Source organism: Heterocephalus glaber, unplaced genomic scaffold, assembly GCF_053883595.1.
Source record: "Heterocephalus glaber isolate CG9 unplaced genomic scaffold, H.glaber_assembly_v1.0 deba00001532, whole genome shotgun sequence".
NCBI lineage: Eukaryota > Metazoa > Chordata > Mammalia > Rodentia > Bathyergidae > Heterocephalus > Heterocephalus glaber.
In genome coordinates this window covers 10,068,229-10,082,119 of record NW_028258330.1, presented here as the reverse complement: position 1 = coordinate 10,082,119, position 13,891 = coordinate 10,068,229, and the positions used below count along the sequence as shown (strand labels likewise).

The following is a 13,891-nucleotide window of genomic DNA, read 5'->3' as shown; positions in this document are numbered from 1 at the left end:
AATGTTCAGTGCAATCATATACATTAGCTTAAGGCTGCTAGCTACAATGTAGTACTATAAGTTTCAAAATCAAAAGTGTTCCAGAGAGGCCCAGATTAACCTAATGAATCAACAGAGTTATCTATTTTGCTCTACATTCTTTGGCAAAACTTGCTTCCTTTGATACAAAGGGACATGCAGACAGTGAAAACCATCTGCTGGGAGCCCTGAACACGCCTGAGATCATAGGTCGGGTGGTTTGTACTTCAGCAATAAAAGCACTTGACTTGTTTCTCAGACAATTATGAGCTCTCATCCTGTGCAGTGTCGTGGGCAGCCTTCCATACGGTGATCAAGAAGGAGAAAAAACAGCTTCTGTTTTCAAGTTTTCTCAGCTAGAAAGCTTCGTCGCCTTGTAGCCTTTCCAAATGAAATCAAAGGCCAAATCTTGCCTTGTCCAAACCAGGGGGCCAGGCAGGCTGTGTGACTGGTAGGTCTTGCTGCCTCCACAGCTTCACTTGATAACCTGAATTCTGCATGAGGCAATCTAAGGCAGACCACTACACAGCAAGGCGGGTGAATGGACAGGCAGGTTTACTTGCCATGTCTGGTTCAAGAATTCATCCTGAGTTAAGACTCCAAGGTTTTTGTGGCACTGTCAGCTTCCAGCCTAAAATAATATACCAGCAACCTCATAATGCTAAGAACAGATCTAAGGCATTTACTTCCCTTGTGGATACGGCCACTCTGTAATTAAGGTTTCCTGCAGAGAGCAACAGAGCCCAAAGTGGGGAAAGACTTTCTTGGGGGTTCGTGCCTTTTTATCTGACCTTGGCTTACAGCACAAGCAATTTACAGACTTGGAGCTAAATATTCTAGACTGTTTTCTGAAATTAGCTATGGAAAAGAAGAAAGCTAAATGGATAAAGTGAAGGAATCATAGCTTACAAAGGTTTTTCTCTGCATCAAAAAGCTTTGTAGTCATCTGACTTACAATCTATTGGCTGCATCTGCCCCTCGAGCTTGTCTTCGGATGCACAGTTCTCCTCTGCCTCCTCCTGACCAATTCCCCTTGAACCCAGTCAGTGGGCTCATTATCCTCATGTATACCTTGGTATGTTCATTCAAACATTTAAAAAATGAAGAGATCCTTGCTATTTCTTATATTTGATGTAAAATATAAACTTTGGTCCTAAAGTGGGAATATTAGCTTGGGTTTGAGTCCTATAGACTAAGTGTAACTGTGACTAAGTATAACTTTTTGAAATGTCCACAGTATATTATTGGTATGAAGTTTTTAAAACATAACAGATTTCCACTTAATACATATAGATGCTTTGTTATGTAACTGTATTTTATTATCTGTTTATTATTCCTAGGGACTCTGCAGATGAAAAATTTTGTATCTGTGCAAATTTGTTAAAACAAAGTCACTTACACCAGCATTTTCTGCTCAATCTCAAAGACGCAGTACTCACAATCATCTAGTGATCATCTCGAGCCCATAATACTACACATTCAATTATGGGGGACATTTCTTTGTCAACTCTATTTGACAGAGTTTAATAATTTTAATCATCCTCTACTTATCATAAAAAAGAAAGAAAATCAATTATGCCTCTTCTGTTTGGAGAGCAAGATAATTCTGTCTTCCATTAAAACTTTTTTCCTTTTCCTCAGGGCTTTTGCAAGGCATATGTTAGAGAGAAAAATTGGGGTGGTGGTCGTTGGATTTCCAGCCACTCCACTTGCAGAAGCTCGGGCTCGGTTCTGTTTATCAGCAGTACATACTCGGCAGATGTTAGACACAGTGAGTATCCCACAGGCCAATAGAATCTCTCATATTGACATCTTGTATTCTGAGCAAGTGCTTTCATAGGGCCAGCTTGGGGTTCTCTGGATTTCTCAAGTGGTTAAGGAACACAACAGTAATGACAATTAAACTCACTGCTAAAACGTAGGGTATGTCAGCAATACCCAACAATGTAATCCACTCAGTGGACAGAGGAAAAAATCAGTTTAGTGGAGACTGAGTCTGGTCAGGATTTTGGTTTCATAGAAGACTGACCGAGTAGCCAAATGTTGTGCTATTTACTTGTTCGGAAATTCAGAAGTTGATTATACATGTTATTTTAGCTTCAACTGCTTGTGTCCTGATATTTTTCATAGCCATGAAATCTTGCATAATAAAATATAACCCAACAAAGCATACTATAGAAAATCAACAAGAGCAGACCTGTAACATATCAGCCTAACTGATAGTTACTGTAATTCAGGGAATTGAGGGATCCTTAAGCCAAAGACAGAGGACATAATTGTTCAGAAACAACTGAGAATGAGTAGGTCATGGACAGACTCCTGTGGAGATTCAGAGTTCAGGAATCACAGGTGGGAGATACATAGATTTAGGTGGAGCTAGAGCCATAAGAAAGGATGTAGATTCGTGTAGTGTTATGCACTATAAAGAGAGAGTTTCAAGGAGGAGGAACAAAATGTCCCAAAAAATTAAATAGTAGGGAAGAGATAAGAAGAAATATTGGGTTGACAATTAGTTAGAGCTCAATGAGTTTTAGAGTGGGTAGTTTCAGGTTAATGTAGGGAACAGAAATAAGAATACAAAGAATAAAAGGACAAAGCATATCTTAAGCTAAAGTTAGAGGGGGGGAGAAAAGAGACTCCATCTCTTCTTTAGCTATATTTCTTCAGGACCAGCTGATAGTAGTGTATGATAGGTACCAATAAAAATATATTGAGTGACACATTAACAACTGGGCTACCTGGAGGTCTTGAGATGAGAGTGAACTTTGCTGTTGTTCTTTATATTTCCTGTATTTTCCAAGTTCTCTGAGTCTATGTTTCTAGTACATTAATGTTCATAAATTGCTTCTTTTAAATAAAGTAGATTAGTGATAAGTAGGCAAGTCTTCCAAGAAGTTTGTCTGTAAAATCAAGAAAATTAGGCTTAGAAAAGCCTTTTAAAATGGGGAAAGACTTGCCCATGATTACACATCAAAAGAAGAGAGTGAAGAGGGGTCCCTACAGGCATGGAAGAGAAAAGGACATGGGCAGGGAGCAAGCTCCCAGAGCTGACAAGAGTGGATGGACAGCAAAGAACATGTAGTTTTTTTGGTTTACAGACTGAAGTACTCAAGTATACTCAACTCTGGATATCAGACCTTGTGATTTTCCTCACAAGTTCTTAATTGCTGTGGAATACATAGTATGAAAGACCACTGAGACTTCATCTAGGCAGATGTCTCTTAACTTCTGAGATTGTGCATCCATCTTGATTTTTAAAAATTGAGCAGTTTCTTAATTGAGAAAGTGAAACTTAAGGCTGTTGAACATCCATTCACTAAGGTAGCAACTGAACATAAGTGCTCACAGGATATAAACAATACCAGACAAGTGCAGTGGGAGAATTTTTCTAACAGACAAAGGCCAGTTACCGTCTCCCTTTCCTGACTGAAGACTGTTCCTCCACCAAGGACAGCTCTAGCTTCTCCTTCATCCTTTCACCTCCAGATAAAAGTTTTAAACGCATAGCAGCCAGTGAACCATTGTCACCTTAGGACAGCATCCAACCCAGAACTGCTCTCTGCTTCCTTAAAATCTCCAGCCCAAGCAAATGCAGTAAAAATTCCCTCCCAAGTTCCTGTCACTAAGATGCCCGTGGCTCTAGAGTATGCTCTCTCATGCTGCAACAAACTGAAGAAGCCTAACTTTGAGTACAGGTGTTTTCTGGGTGGTCTTGCACCGGGGGACTTTACATAAACTATTTATAAATGGTATGTCCATTATGTATGTACATTGTATAACAGACATAAAAATAAAAGTTAAGGTGACAATGAATAAATTGGGCATGGTGGTGCATGGCTCTAATCCCAGTACTCTGGGAGGCTGAGGCAGGAAGATGGCAAGTTCAAATCCAACCTTGTCAACTTGGTGACTTGGCAAGATCCTGTCTCTAAATTTAAAAATGAAAAGGGCTGGAGGTGTAGGTCAGTGAAAAGGCCCTTGGTTCAATCCTCAGTACTGAGAAAAAATAAATAGAAATTCTAATGTTTTCCCCGAGGACTTCACATGTGTCTCCCAAGTGCACGAGTTCTCCTTTTTGGAAACCACTGAGAGAGTCCATCCCTCACCTTCAGCAAAGATCAATAGAAACTACTCCAGGTAGATAGCATTTAAAACATAACTTTTGCTACTCTTTCTTAGTACACAAATTTGATGTCAGAAATTTTTTTAAAAACAACGAAGAATATTTTCAATGCCCATAGTCCTACCATCAAGAAACAAATTATTCTTGGCATACTGGTGGGTATTTTAATTGCTATCACTTTGAAAGACCTTCTAGCGAAGAAAGTCTATAAGCCTCATTAACCATTCATTTGAATTTTACCCTACCTTCTTCAGAGCATTGGACCCTAATACTGTCCTCCTTATTTGACCAATTAAGAAAAAATAGGCTCAAAGATTAAAATGATGTACCAAAAAGCATAGGATTAGTGTCAATACCAGTGGATATTCTAGAAGTAAAAATAACATTTTTTAAACTTTCTGAATCTCGTTTCATTTGCACAACTGAGGATACATTTGCCACTACAGTAAGAGAATTGAAACAGGTACAGTCTTGGTTCCTTGTGAGTTTAAGTTCTGTTATTACATAGAATGCAGGGATGTTTATTTTAAAATGGGGGGAGAGTGGGACAGTTGAGAATGATGTTAATTAGCTCCACGATGTTCCATTTTGTTCTTGGCTAGGCTGGTTGGCTAGGAAGACATGGTTCTTTATGGTTATGAAGACATAATCTCAAATATATTCTGCAACCTTATCTGTTTCTTCCACAAGGTTATATGTAGGGTTATATGTAAGTCTCTAAATTTTTAAATAAATTCTTACAGGGTTTAGATAGGTCCGATGTTTTTATTCCTCTTCTCACATTCTCAAAATGAAATAAACATTCATAATGTGGAGTCAGATCATTAAATAAAATGAATTAGCATCTAAAATTCCTCTAGGACCTAATGATATGGATCTTGCTCCTTTTCTTTAAAATCAAAGATGCTGGCAAAATAGGACTGTGAGTCTTTGTGAAACTTGCCATTAATTGGGCTTTGCAAACCAGAGCAACTTTTTAAAGATAACTGATGGAAGGCAATCTCCTTGCAGGTTTTGGAAGCCATTAATGAATTGGGTGATCTCCTGGCTTTGAAATATTCCCGGCAAAGGAAGTCATAATGCCCTGTACTCTGATGGAACCAGCTTTGAACTTGACGAATAAGCTTCCTGGTCCTGAATGAAACATGAAGACTTTGCCAGAGAGATCTCCCTCTTCACCTCAGAAAGCATATAGATGGAATTCTCCCCCTTTCTAGGGACAATTTGTTTTGAGGCCAGCTTAATTGAACTGATGGAGACATTGTGTTTTTTATGTCTCCAACTTGCAACTTCAGAAACAAAATTACAGTTATTAAGTTTCTCCCCTCCCAAGAAGATGCCAGAAATGCATGGACCCAGGCACCAGGCACATGCAGGCACACACACACATACACACACACACACACACACTTCTTAGAATGTTTTTGATGGCAGTGAGCCTGTTTTAGCTGCTACTATGTAGCCTCACTGATCCAGACCCTTGCAGGGGTTCTAGCGAAATATGAGGATTTTGATTGTTACAATAATGGCACTGTGAGTGTACTTATTTGATCAGCAGACATGGATAAGAATGGTGGAGAGTAGCTGACTTTCCTGTTCCACTTATAAAAGTACCAGCTACAGTTCATCTGCATCACAAGAAGTTCCAGGCAGGAGGGTAAAGAAATGCTGCTTCTACCGTTTGTCACATTTGAACTTTTTCCAAGGACAAGTGTCAAAAGACACAGTTAATGTTTCCAGGGAGAAAGCAGAACTGGCCAGCAGTGGGTAGAGAAGGAAACTTTCCTTTTCCTCTTGCTGTTCTCCTACAGTTTTACAGCTGACCCTTTGAAGTTGGAAAATCCAAGACTCTTGTTTCATAAAGCAGGAGGCAGAAAGCAAGCATAAGCCAATTCCAGGCCTAGATTAAAACTGTAAAATTATAACTTGAACATTGTTGGTGCCATGCAGAGTGAATGTTTAGTATGCATGGCTTTAGTGACTTTAAGGAATGAGTTGCCATTTGCCTACTGAATTTTGAGTAAATGATGAGGCTCAATTTCCTTTAGAACCAACTCCCAAGGGTACACTTGAAGACTGTTTTGATTCAAGAAGGACATTTATAAACAATTCTGTCTCTTTCAAGGCTGGCATGCCCATTCAGACACATTACTATCACTTTGGCAAAAATTCTAAGATGTCTGCAAAACAGGCTAGCATACTTTTGGGCAACTAATTGTAATTTATCTGCTCTCTCTCTCTTCCTCTTCCTCTCTCTCTCCCTCTCTCTCTCTCCCTCTCCCTCCCTCTCTTTCTCTCCCTCTCCCTCTCCCTCCCTTCCTCTCCCTCTACCTCCCTCTCTCCCTCTCCCTCTCTCCTTCTCTCTCTCCCTCTCTCTCTCCCCCACTCACACACGCACCATGAATACAAACCTCTGAAAAATTAGTCCTTTGCTAATTGGATCTAGTTGGTATGGAAAAAGCCAGTGGAAACCCTTATCTTTAACAAGCTCCCAGATGGTGCCCAGATTTGGAAACTCTAAAGAGCAGTGGTGACCTTTTAGCCAAGCTTCTGTAACAGTTCGAATGAGTTACAGAACATTCCACTCCATCAAATGACACTGTAAACAAATCACTTCAAGAGAGGTTTGGCTTTGTGTGACACAGATGGGCCCAAGCTTTCATGCTGTGCACTGAGATAGAAATTCAACCCGCGGGCCAGTGTCGATGGAGCAACACGCCCTGGTGCTCAGAGCTCGTCCAAGGAAAAAGGTGATCAGCATGGAAAGCTTTTCATAAATCACAACCCTTTGTGAGTACAATAAGTTTAGAGGTGAATTCCAGTGATAAAGTTCCTTATGTACAATTAAGAACTAAAGAAATACAGTTAGAACAGGAGGAAAAGAAATGAGTTGCCCCCTGCAATGTCTGACTTTGATAGCAAGGTACCAACTCTCCTCAACTAGTGCAGCCTTACTGGTGCAAAGAAAGCAAATGCCATATAAATGTCCTGAGAAACAAAAGCATATAGTTCTTTTCTCTTTAATATAAGTACTTAAATGAAATTGTTACTGGCTGATTATTGAAAATCCATTAATATCTCCTGCAGGAGAAACAGAAGGTAAAGAGGGCGGCAAGATATGTGAGCCTTCCCCAAGATACAGAAAGCAACAAACACTTCTCATCTTTTCTGGATTTGTCTGTGATCTTCACACACACACACACACGCACGCACGCACGCACACACACACTCTTTGAGTTTTAAGCCACTAGATGGACAAGTGTCTTCCTGAGCAGGAATGTCTACCCTTCTACTTTCATGCAGGAACTTGAATCTAATTCATCATGGGGAGCAAATTACTTACCCAGCTGGCATGTGGAGCATGGAGGAGGTTAGTCCTTTTCCATCAAGATCCAAGATCCTTGTGGAAATATTTTCTATTTCTGTGTACAAGAGATCTATTTCTGTCAGAGAGTCTGCAGTGGAGATACCCCATGTATGAGAACAGCTGTGATCCAAGTGGAATGCCTCCCAAATACGTTAAGACAAATCCTGGTTCCATAGAGCTCTCACCAGAAGAGTATATGTCATATAGAATGAGCTTGGTTAAGAGGGTAATTATGAAGAATAAGAATTTTTTATTCTACTGCTAGGTTTATAAGACCATAATTTCAATTCAGTAGGGACACAGTCTTAATATCAGAGCTTAGTCTGGTGATAAAGGGAATTTTTCTACCAGAAATATAACGTTACATATCCCATCCTGCCTATTCACACACAAACACACACACACATACACTATTTTTTACAGAAGAGGTGTGTAAAGATTGGAGATAAGAATCTGATTGGGTGAGAGAGAGAGATGGAAGATGTTCTAGAAAGCAACATTCGGGGAAGAAAAAGATAAAGGTTCTGATTGGTATTTGTAGGAATGATACATCTGCATAAGAAGAAAATGGCATACACTCATGACTAATCTTCATTAGGAATGAAGGTGACATGGATATTTAGCTGTATTACTCTTTATTATGTTTGGTTTGACTGAGACTACCAGCTTCAGAATTTACTAGGAACCTTGTTAACATGCAGATCTCTGGGCCTCATACCACACCTCCATTCAATCAAACCATAATGGTGCCCAGCAAAATACAATTTAACAAGCTTTCTAATGCATACCAGAATTCGAGAATCATTATTGGAGCTCTTAGTAGACCCATTGGCTCTAATAACATAGCAGGAACTTTCTTTTGATTTTCTGCTGACATTTTAGGATGCTAATACTGGTAAAGTGAAGTGAATTTATTCTATGGGCACCCTTCTCTCTTCAATGGGATATTTCTTTCCCATTTTCTTCAACTCCTCTCTCTCTCTGCAAGAATGGGTCAACCCAATATTGAAGAATAATCTGCCATACATTTGATCAAAATTCCTTCTCCAGTTCTCTCCTGCATCATTCCTTAAGAGATGCCTCTTTTGCTTTTTATCACCTTATGCCTTTCAATATGATGTCTTTTTTCTCCTTTTTCTTCCTATTTCCAGAAAAAAACTTCAATCTCTCATTATTTATTCCAACAATAACGCCTCAGGAGGGTGAAATCCTTAACAGTTCTGCAAACATGCAATGTTTCCATGTATTTTTCTTCAGAAAATGGAAATATATATAAATGGCTTACTCTGGTTAAAAAAATCAAAGTTCTGATGATGAAACCTAGGCTCAAATATAAACTGTGACTTATAACAATAATAATTTAATAAAAGCAATGAGAACATGATCTCATTAATTCTTTGCATTTTTTCCTTGTTTGAAACAGTAAGAATAACATATTTGAAGTCTATTCTCTCAGAATGCTCTACCCAGATGTATAGTGTCTAAGAAACTAAGAGATTGTACTGTACCTTAATGTTTCTTGCCAATTATTGTGGAACATAATCTTATATTTTTATGTACAGTGTGTGGTACGTGGGTATGTATAGGTGATGTATATGTTTCACTGAAACATTTGAGATGCCAATTTCACTTTATTTTGCTTGTAGAATGTTCATTTCTTTAAGAAACAAATCACCAAAACTGACAGTATAAAAAATAATCCAGGATCTTGTGTTGATTTAGGTTAGATTACCCTGAAAAAAAAGAAGACTGAAGTAAAGATCTGCATTTAGGAATTTCACCAGAGAAAATTGGTAGGATTGGCTGAGACTGGCTTACACTTTCATGAGAACCAATTATGCACATCTCTTTCCACCTCATTCAGTGATATGACATTGGTGCCTTGAAATTAGCCACAGTGGGAGTATTTACATCATAGAAATTGGCAACCTCTACAAATCAGGGATCAAGAGATGTAGCTGTTAAAAATTTACCAGCATACCACTGAGGCCACACACAGTGGTACAATATCTAGGTTACAGAAAGGGAACAGGAGCAGGCTTCATCAGATCCATGGGGAACTGTGCAACCATGTTGGTCCTTTAGATTATCTCACATTGAGGAAAGGAAGCCAGATCATCACCATCCAGACATTGGATGCAAGCTCCGAGGTAGAGGTGCAGGCTGGGTCATCACCTCAAGCAAGACAGCTCTGTTCAACTGAAGACAATTCTTGATGAGAGACTCAGCTGTGATCAGTTACTTAAGAATTTATTTCTAAAACATCCACTTAAAATTTTATAGTGGGAAATTGTAAATATACAGTAAAACAGATGATAACACAATGAATTCACATGCACTTACCACCCGGCTTCAAACATGATCAATTCATGGCCAGGCTTTTCATTGATTGCCTCATCCACCTCACTCCCTCTCCCACCAGACTACTTTAAAGTGAGCCCCGGAAATAATCTCATTTTATGAGTACATATTTCACCCAATTCTAAGAGTAGGATGTCTTAATTTGTTCCTCCTCTCAACGTCATTAAAATATGTCTTCAGAAAGGCATCAAAATGAATCAAAGGTAAACCTTTACTTTCTCTATGTTACAGCCTGTATGTGAATTCCCTGGATCAAAACTAAGGTTTATTTCTAAAGTAAGTATGTGGCGTGTTGAAATTTAAGAACGCAATCAGTTTTAGACACCAACCACGTGCCAGACACCACACTAAAAACTCCAACATACACTATCTTCTTGGTACTGTCGTAGAGACTAATAATGGATTTCTTGGAAGGCAAGAGTATTCAAGTTGTAAAGGGATTAGCAGAGTATAAAGAGGACTTCTAACACTCTGATGGTACATTGTTCTTTACTGGAATGCTTATCCCCTTCCTTATCAAATCAAAACCTTTCTTAAAAAGTTATTTCAGCTAAACTTTATATAGCAGCAGGACTAATTTAATGAAGAACAAGAGAACAAGTCAAACCAGTTTCCATGTTTGGAAAAGGTTGCTGCCTATACCAGTCAGGGTTTAAAGTAGGACTTGTTATTCTAATTCTTCTTGGATCCCTTCATCCAAAGAAGAGGCTGAAATTTGACATTTGCATGTCAACTGCTCTGAGAACTTTTCATACACATGAATCAATAAAATGTCTAACAACAGAAGGTTAGAATAGAAGCAAGAAGCAAAAGAGGGTTTTTTTTTTCTGCAGCATGAAACAGTGCTCCCTTTTATTCAGGCCAGATGCTAATTTTTATATCAAAAATATTGATTGAAAGGACTAGTGATTTTGGCTCTCACTCAAGTTTATTCAGGATCTTTCTTAATTAGGTTTGGGTAGGCTGCAGTGCCCATGGCCAAGGGTAGGTCTGGCTCTAATCACCACATCATGCTCTCTACTTCATCACGGGCCAAGGACTAAGGCAAGGAAATTGCAGCTTCTTTGTTTCTCCAGCCCATAAGTTTGTTTTTTTCCAGATTTGAAGCATGCATGGAGCAAATGTGTAAGGAAGACCAAAAGAAATGTAATGGCTTCACTGTGATGAGATCAATCTACCCTACAACTTGACTGTGATCCCCAGCATGAATAAAGCTCTGTGTGTGAAAAATGAATGGGTAGCAATGTGAGGTCACAGAAAAAGATCTTGGCATCTTTTAAATGAAAATTTTTCAACAGGCTGATGCAGTCAATCAGTCTAGGAGATTTTTTTAAATGGTAAAATAATCTCTTTTGCAACAATACATGATTTCCCCATAGCTTGTCTATTTTGTAAATAATTATGGTTGTCGTGCAACTACTTTTATAGTGTCCACACCAATTTTATATAATTTATACAAGTCCTTTAAAGATTTCACACACACAAAATTTCAAAAAATCATAGTCACAGATTAGACACCTATAGCAAAAATAATTTTCCATTATGTATTAAATAGTAGATTGTTAAAAATGTATATATGGTTCAGGTCCCCTAAAACATTTCCAACAAATAGCTATGAAGAGTTTTTAAACTCTAAAAAATTTCTCAATTAAAACATCAAAGTATAATTTGTAAGAGATTTTATTAACAAGACAACTCTAAGTGGAGCTAATTAAAAGTTAAAGATTTCCTATATAGATGACTCTAAAACTGCTATATAATCAATGTTGTAACAGATTATATAGAAAAATTAAAATGTTTTATTAAAGTGGGACCATATTTAAGATGAAAACTCATTTGAAAATTACATTGATTTTTATTATATATTTATTATTTATAAAACCAAGTAGAAAAAATTGACATTCCCATTACTCATCATAGCCCTTCAATGTGAACAAGGATAGAAAACCATGGATTGTCAGATATTTAAGGAAAGGAGAAACACCAAAATTTAAAAAAAGAAAATTTTCACTAGAAGAAACATAATTTATGGAAAAGAGAACTTCTGAAATGTTCTAGTTATGAATCCTGCTGTAGGTCAATATGGTTGTATTATGTGAAGGTAGATCCACAAAACAAGAACGGGCTGATAGAAAAACACATCCAGAGTTCACAAAAAACTTAAAATTAAAATGTTTGTTGAAAATAAATTACTAGAAAACAAATGGAAGCATTTTTCAATCTCAAATATAAAGCAAAGGATAGAAAATTAAAAACATGAGAGAAAATTTAAAAGACATAGATGGTCCATCCAGAAAGACAAATATATCCATCTAATAAAAAGTCGACAAAGAATGGGAAATTTTTAAGATAGAAGAAAAATCAAGGAAATAATCAAATATCCTTGGGGGCTGAAAGAAAACAAAAGATGAAGATGGGCTGGTAAGGGTTAAGATGATGAATTTAAAAAGATTTTCACCTAAACACGTCCTAAGCAAATTTTGCCACCCCAAGGATGAAGAAAAGAACCTAAAAGTTTCCTACTCAGCAAAAAACAATCTTACTTTAAAAGGTAAAAGCAACTAATTTAAAGTGTAGAATATTATAAATAACATATTCCCCAGAAAATTCAAAGCAATTTCTTCACCCATTAACATTGAAAAAATGTTTATTTCCTCAGTCTCCACCACTGCTAAATACAATCATTTTTATAATCTTTAGTAATCCTACAGAGAAAAACAGATTCTTTTTAATGTCAGATGCCCATTGACTAGCAACAAAATGTTTCATAGGTACATTGGCTGCTTGGCTGTGTTTTTCACATCTCTGATTTGTAACTGCTGGTTCCTTTTCTATTTTAAAGGCCTCATTAGCAATGATGCTGGATGCTACAAAACAATGAGGCAATGCCTGGGAATCCAAAGGGAAAACAGTTTTCAGTCTAAAATTCCATACCTAGAAAACTATTAATTAAGGAGAGCAAGATAAGAATTTTTTTACAGAAATTTAATATCCTCAATACCATTTCTTCAAATAATTTCTCGACAAATAATCTAATGAATGTTTCCCCTAAAAGTGAAAGATATAGTATCAGGAAAGTGTGAAATTCATCTAGGAATACAATGAAAAGAAGTCGCAGAAGGATCATTTATAATTAAAACAGATTAAACTGTTGTGACAAAAGATGATGGGTTATTTTTTGCTCCAAATGGAAGTCTAAATAAGTATCTCTGATTGGCAAGCACCCCCCTCCATGGTGTTTCAAGGATTCATGTCTCAACTGTTTCCCAAACACCCCTAGAACTTTGTTGTTGCCTGTGTTGTTGAGGGTCCAGGATTCAGCCTGTGGAAAAGGAAAGTGAGCACACAAGACCAGCCATCCTCTCATCCTTCTCTGATGATTGACTTAGCTCTGAGTTTTGGGACACATTTGATAAGCTGATCAGCCCTGACTCCATGATCTAATGTAGTATCCAGAGATGTACAAGGAGAGTCACTGCAGACAACACTCTGATTCCTTAGCTCCTAGAGATCCAGTCCTCCTCTCCCAACACTGCTCCAATATCTGCTTCATTCACTTAGGTGTGGTGCCCGTCTGCTGTCGTAGCCACGAGAACCAGGGGCATACTAAGTCTGGCCCATATGCTCCTCAGGATATGAAAAGAGAAGTGATAGGCTTCTCACCTCTGTGATCTTCACTCTGCCTCTCAAATTGTCACACCTCCTGTCAGGACCCTCCTGGGTTTCATTAGTGAAGGGGAAAACAAGCCAACTGGGGATTGGTGCAGATTTGCTTGAGACTGGCTCTTTTAAAATTTCACTTTCACAGGGTAATAGCCTGGAGTCAGTGCTTCAGCAAAATGCTAGAAAAGAGAAAATACGGTCTACTTTATGGCTTGTTTACCCATCTGCATCTTCCCTTGTGCACGTTCCTGGAATCCCTCCTTGCCTGGGTTATGACCTTTCAGCATTTTGCAGCTTGTTCAAAGCTACTCTGTAGTGACAGTTTAAGGACTATGAGAGGTAGCCACTAAAAATAACAG

At 38.0% G+C, this 13,891-nt stretch overlaps 1 protein-coding gene and 1 long non-coding RNA gene across 7 annotated transcripts in view; one reads left to right on the top strand and one right to left on the bottom strand.

Moving 5' to 3' along the window:
• The window catches only part of Sptlc3 (serine palmitoyltransferase long chain base subunit 3), a 181,604-nt gene extending 173,621 nt beyond the window's left edge, over positions 1–7,983 (top strand). For all 4 annotated transcript variants that reach the window (XM_021255074.2, XM_004840827.4, XM_021255073.2 and 1 more), the window contains 2 exons: positions 1,660–1,789; positions 5,153–7,983. In XM_021255074.2, coding sequence (XP_021110733.1) covers positions 1,660–1,789; positions 5,153–5,221 — 199 coding nt within the window. In that variant the 3' untranslated portion in view covers positions 5,222–7,983. The remainder of the gene's footprint in view (positions 1–1,659; positions 1,790–5,152) is intronic.
• A 1,032-nt stretch (positions 7,984–9,015) lies between these two features.
• LOC110348337 (uncharacterized) overlaps positions 9,016–13,891 on the bottom strand; it is a 34,206-nt gene continuing 29,330 nt past the window's right edge. For 2 of the 3 annotated variants that reach the window (XR_015442069.1, XR_015442070.1), the window contains one exon: positions 9,016–13,711. This is a non-coding gene — a long non-coding RNA (uncharacterized LOC110348337). The remainder of the gene's footprint in view (positions 13,712–13,891) is intronic. The other variant, XR_015442071.1, reaches the window with a different exon arrangement.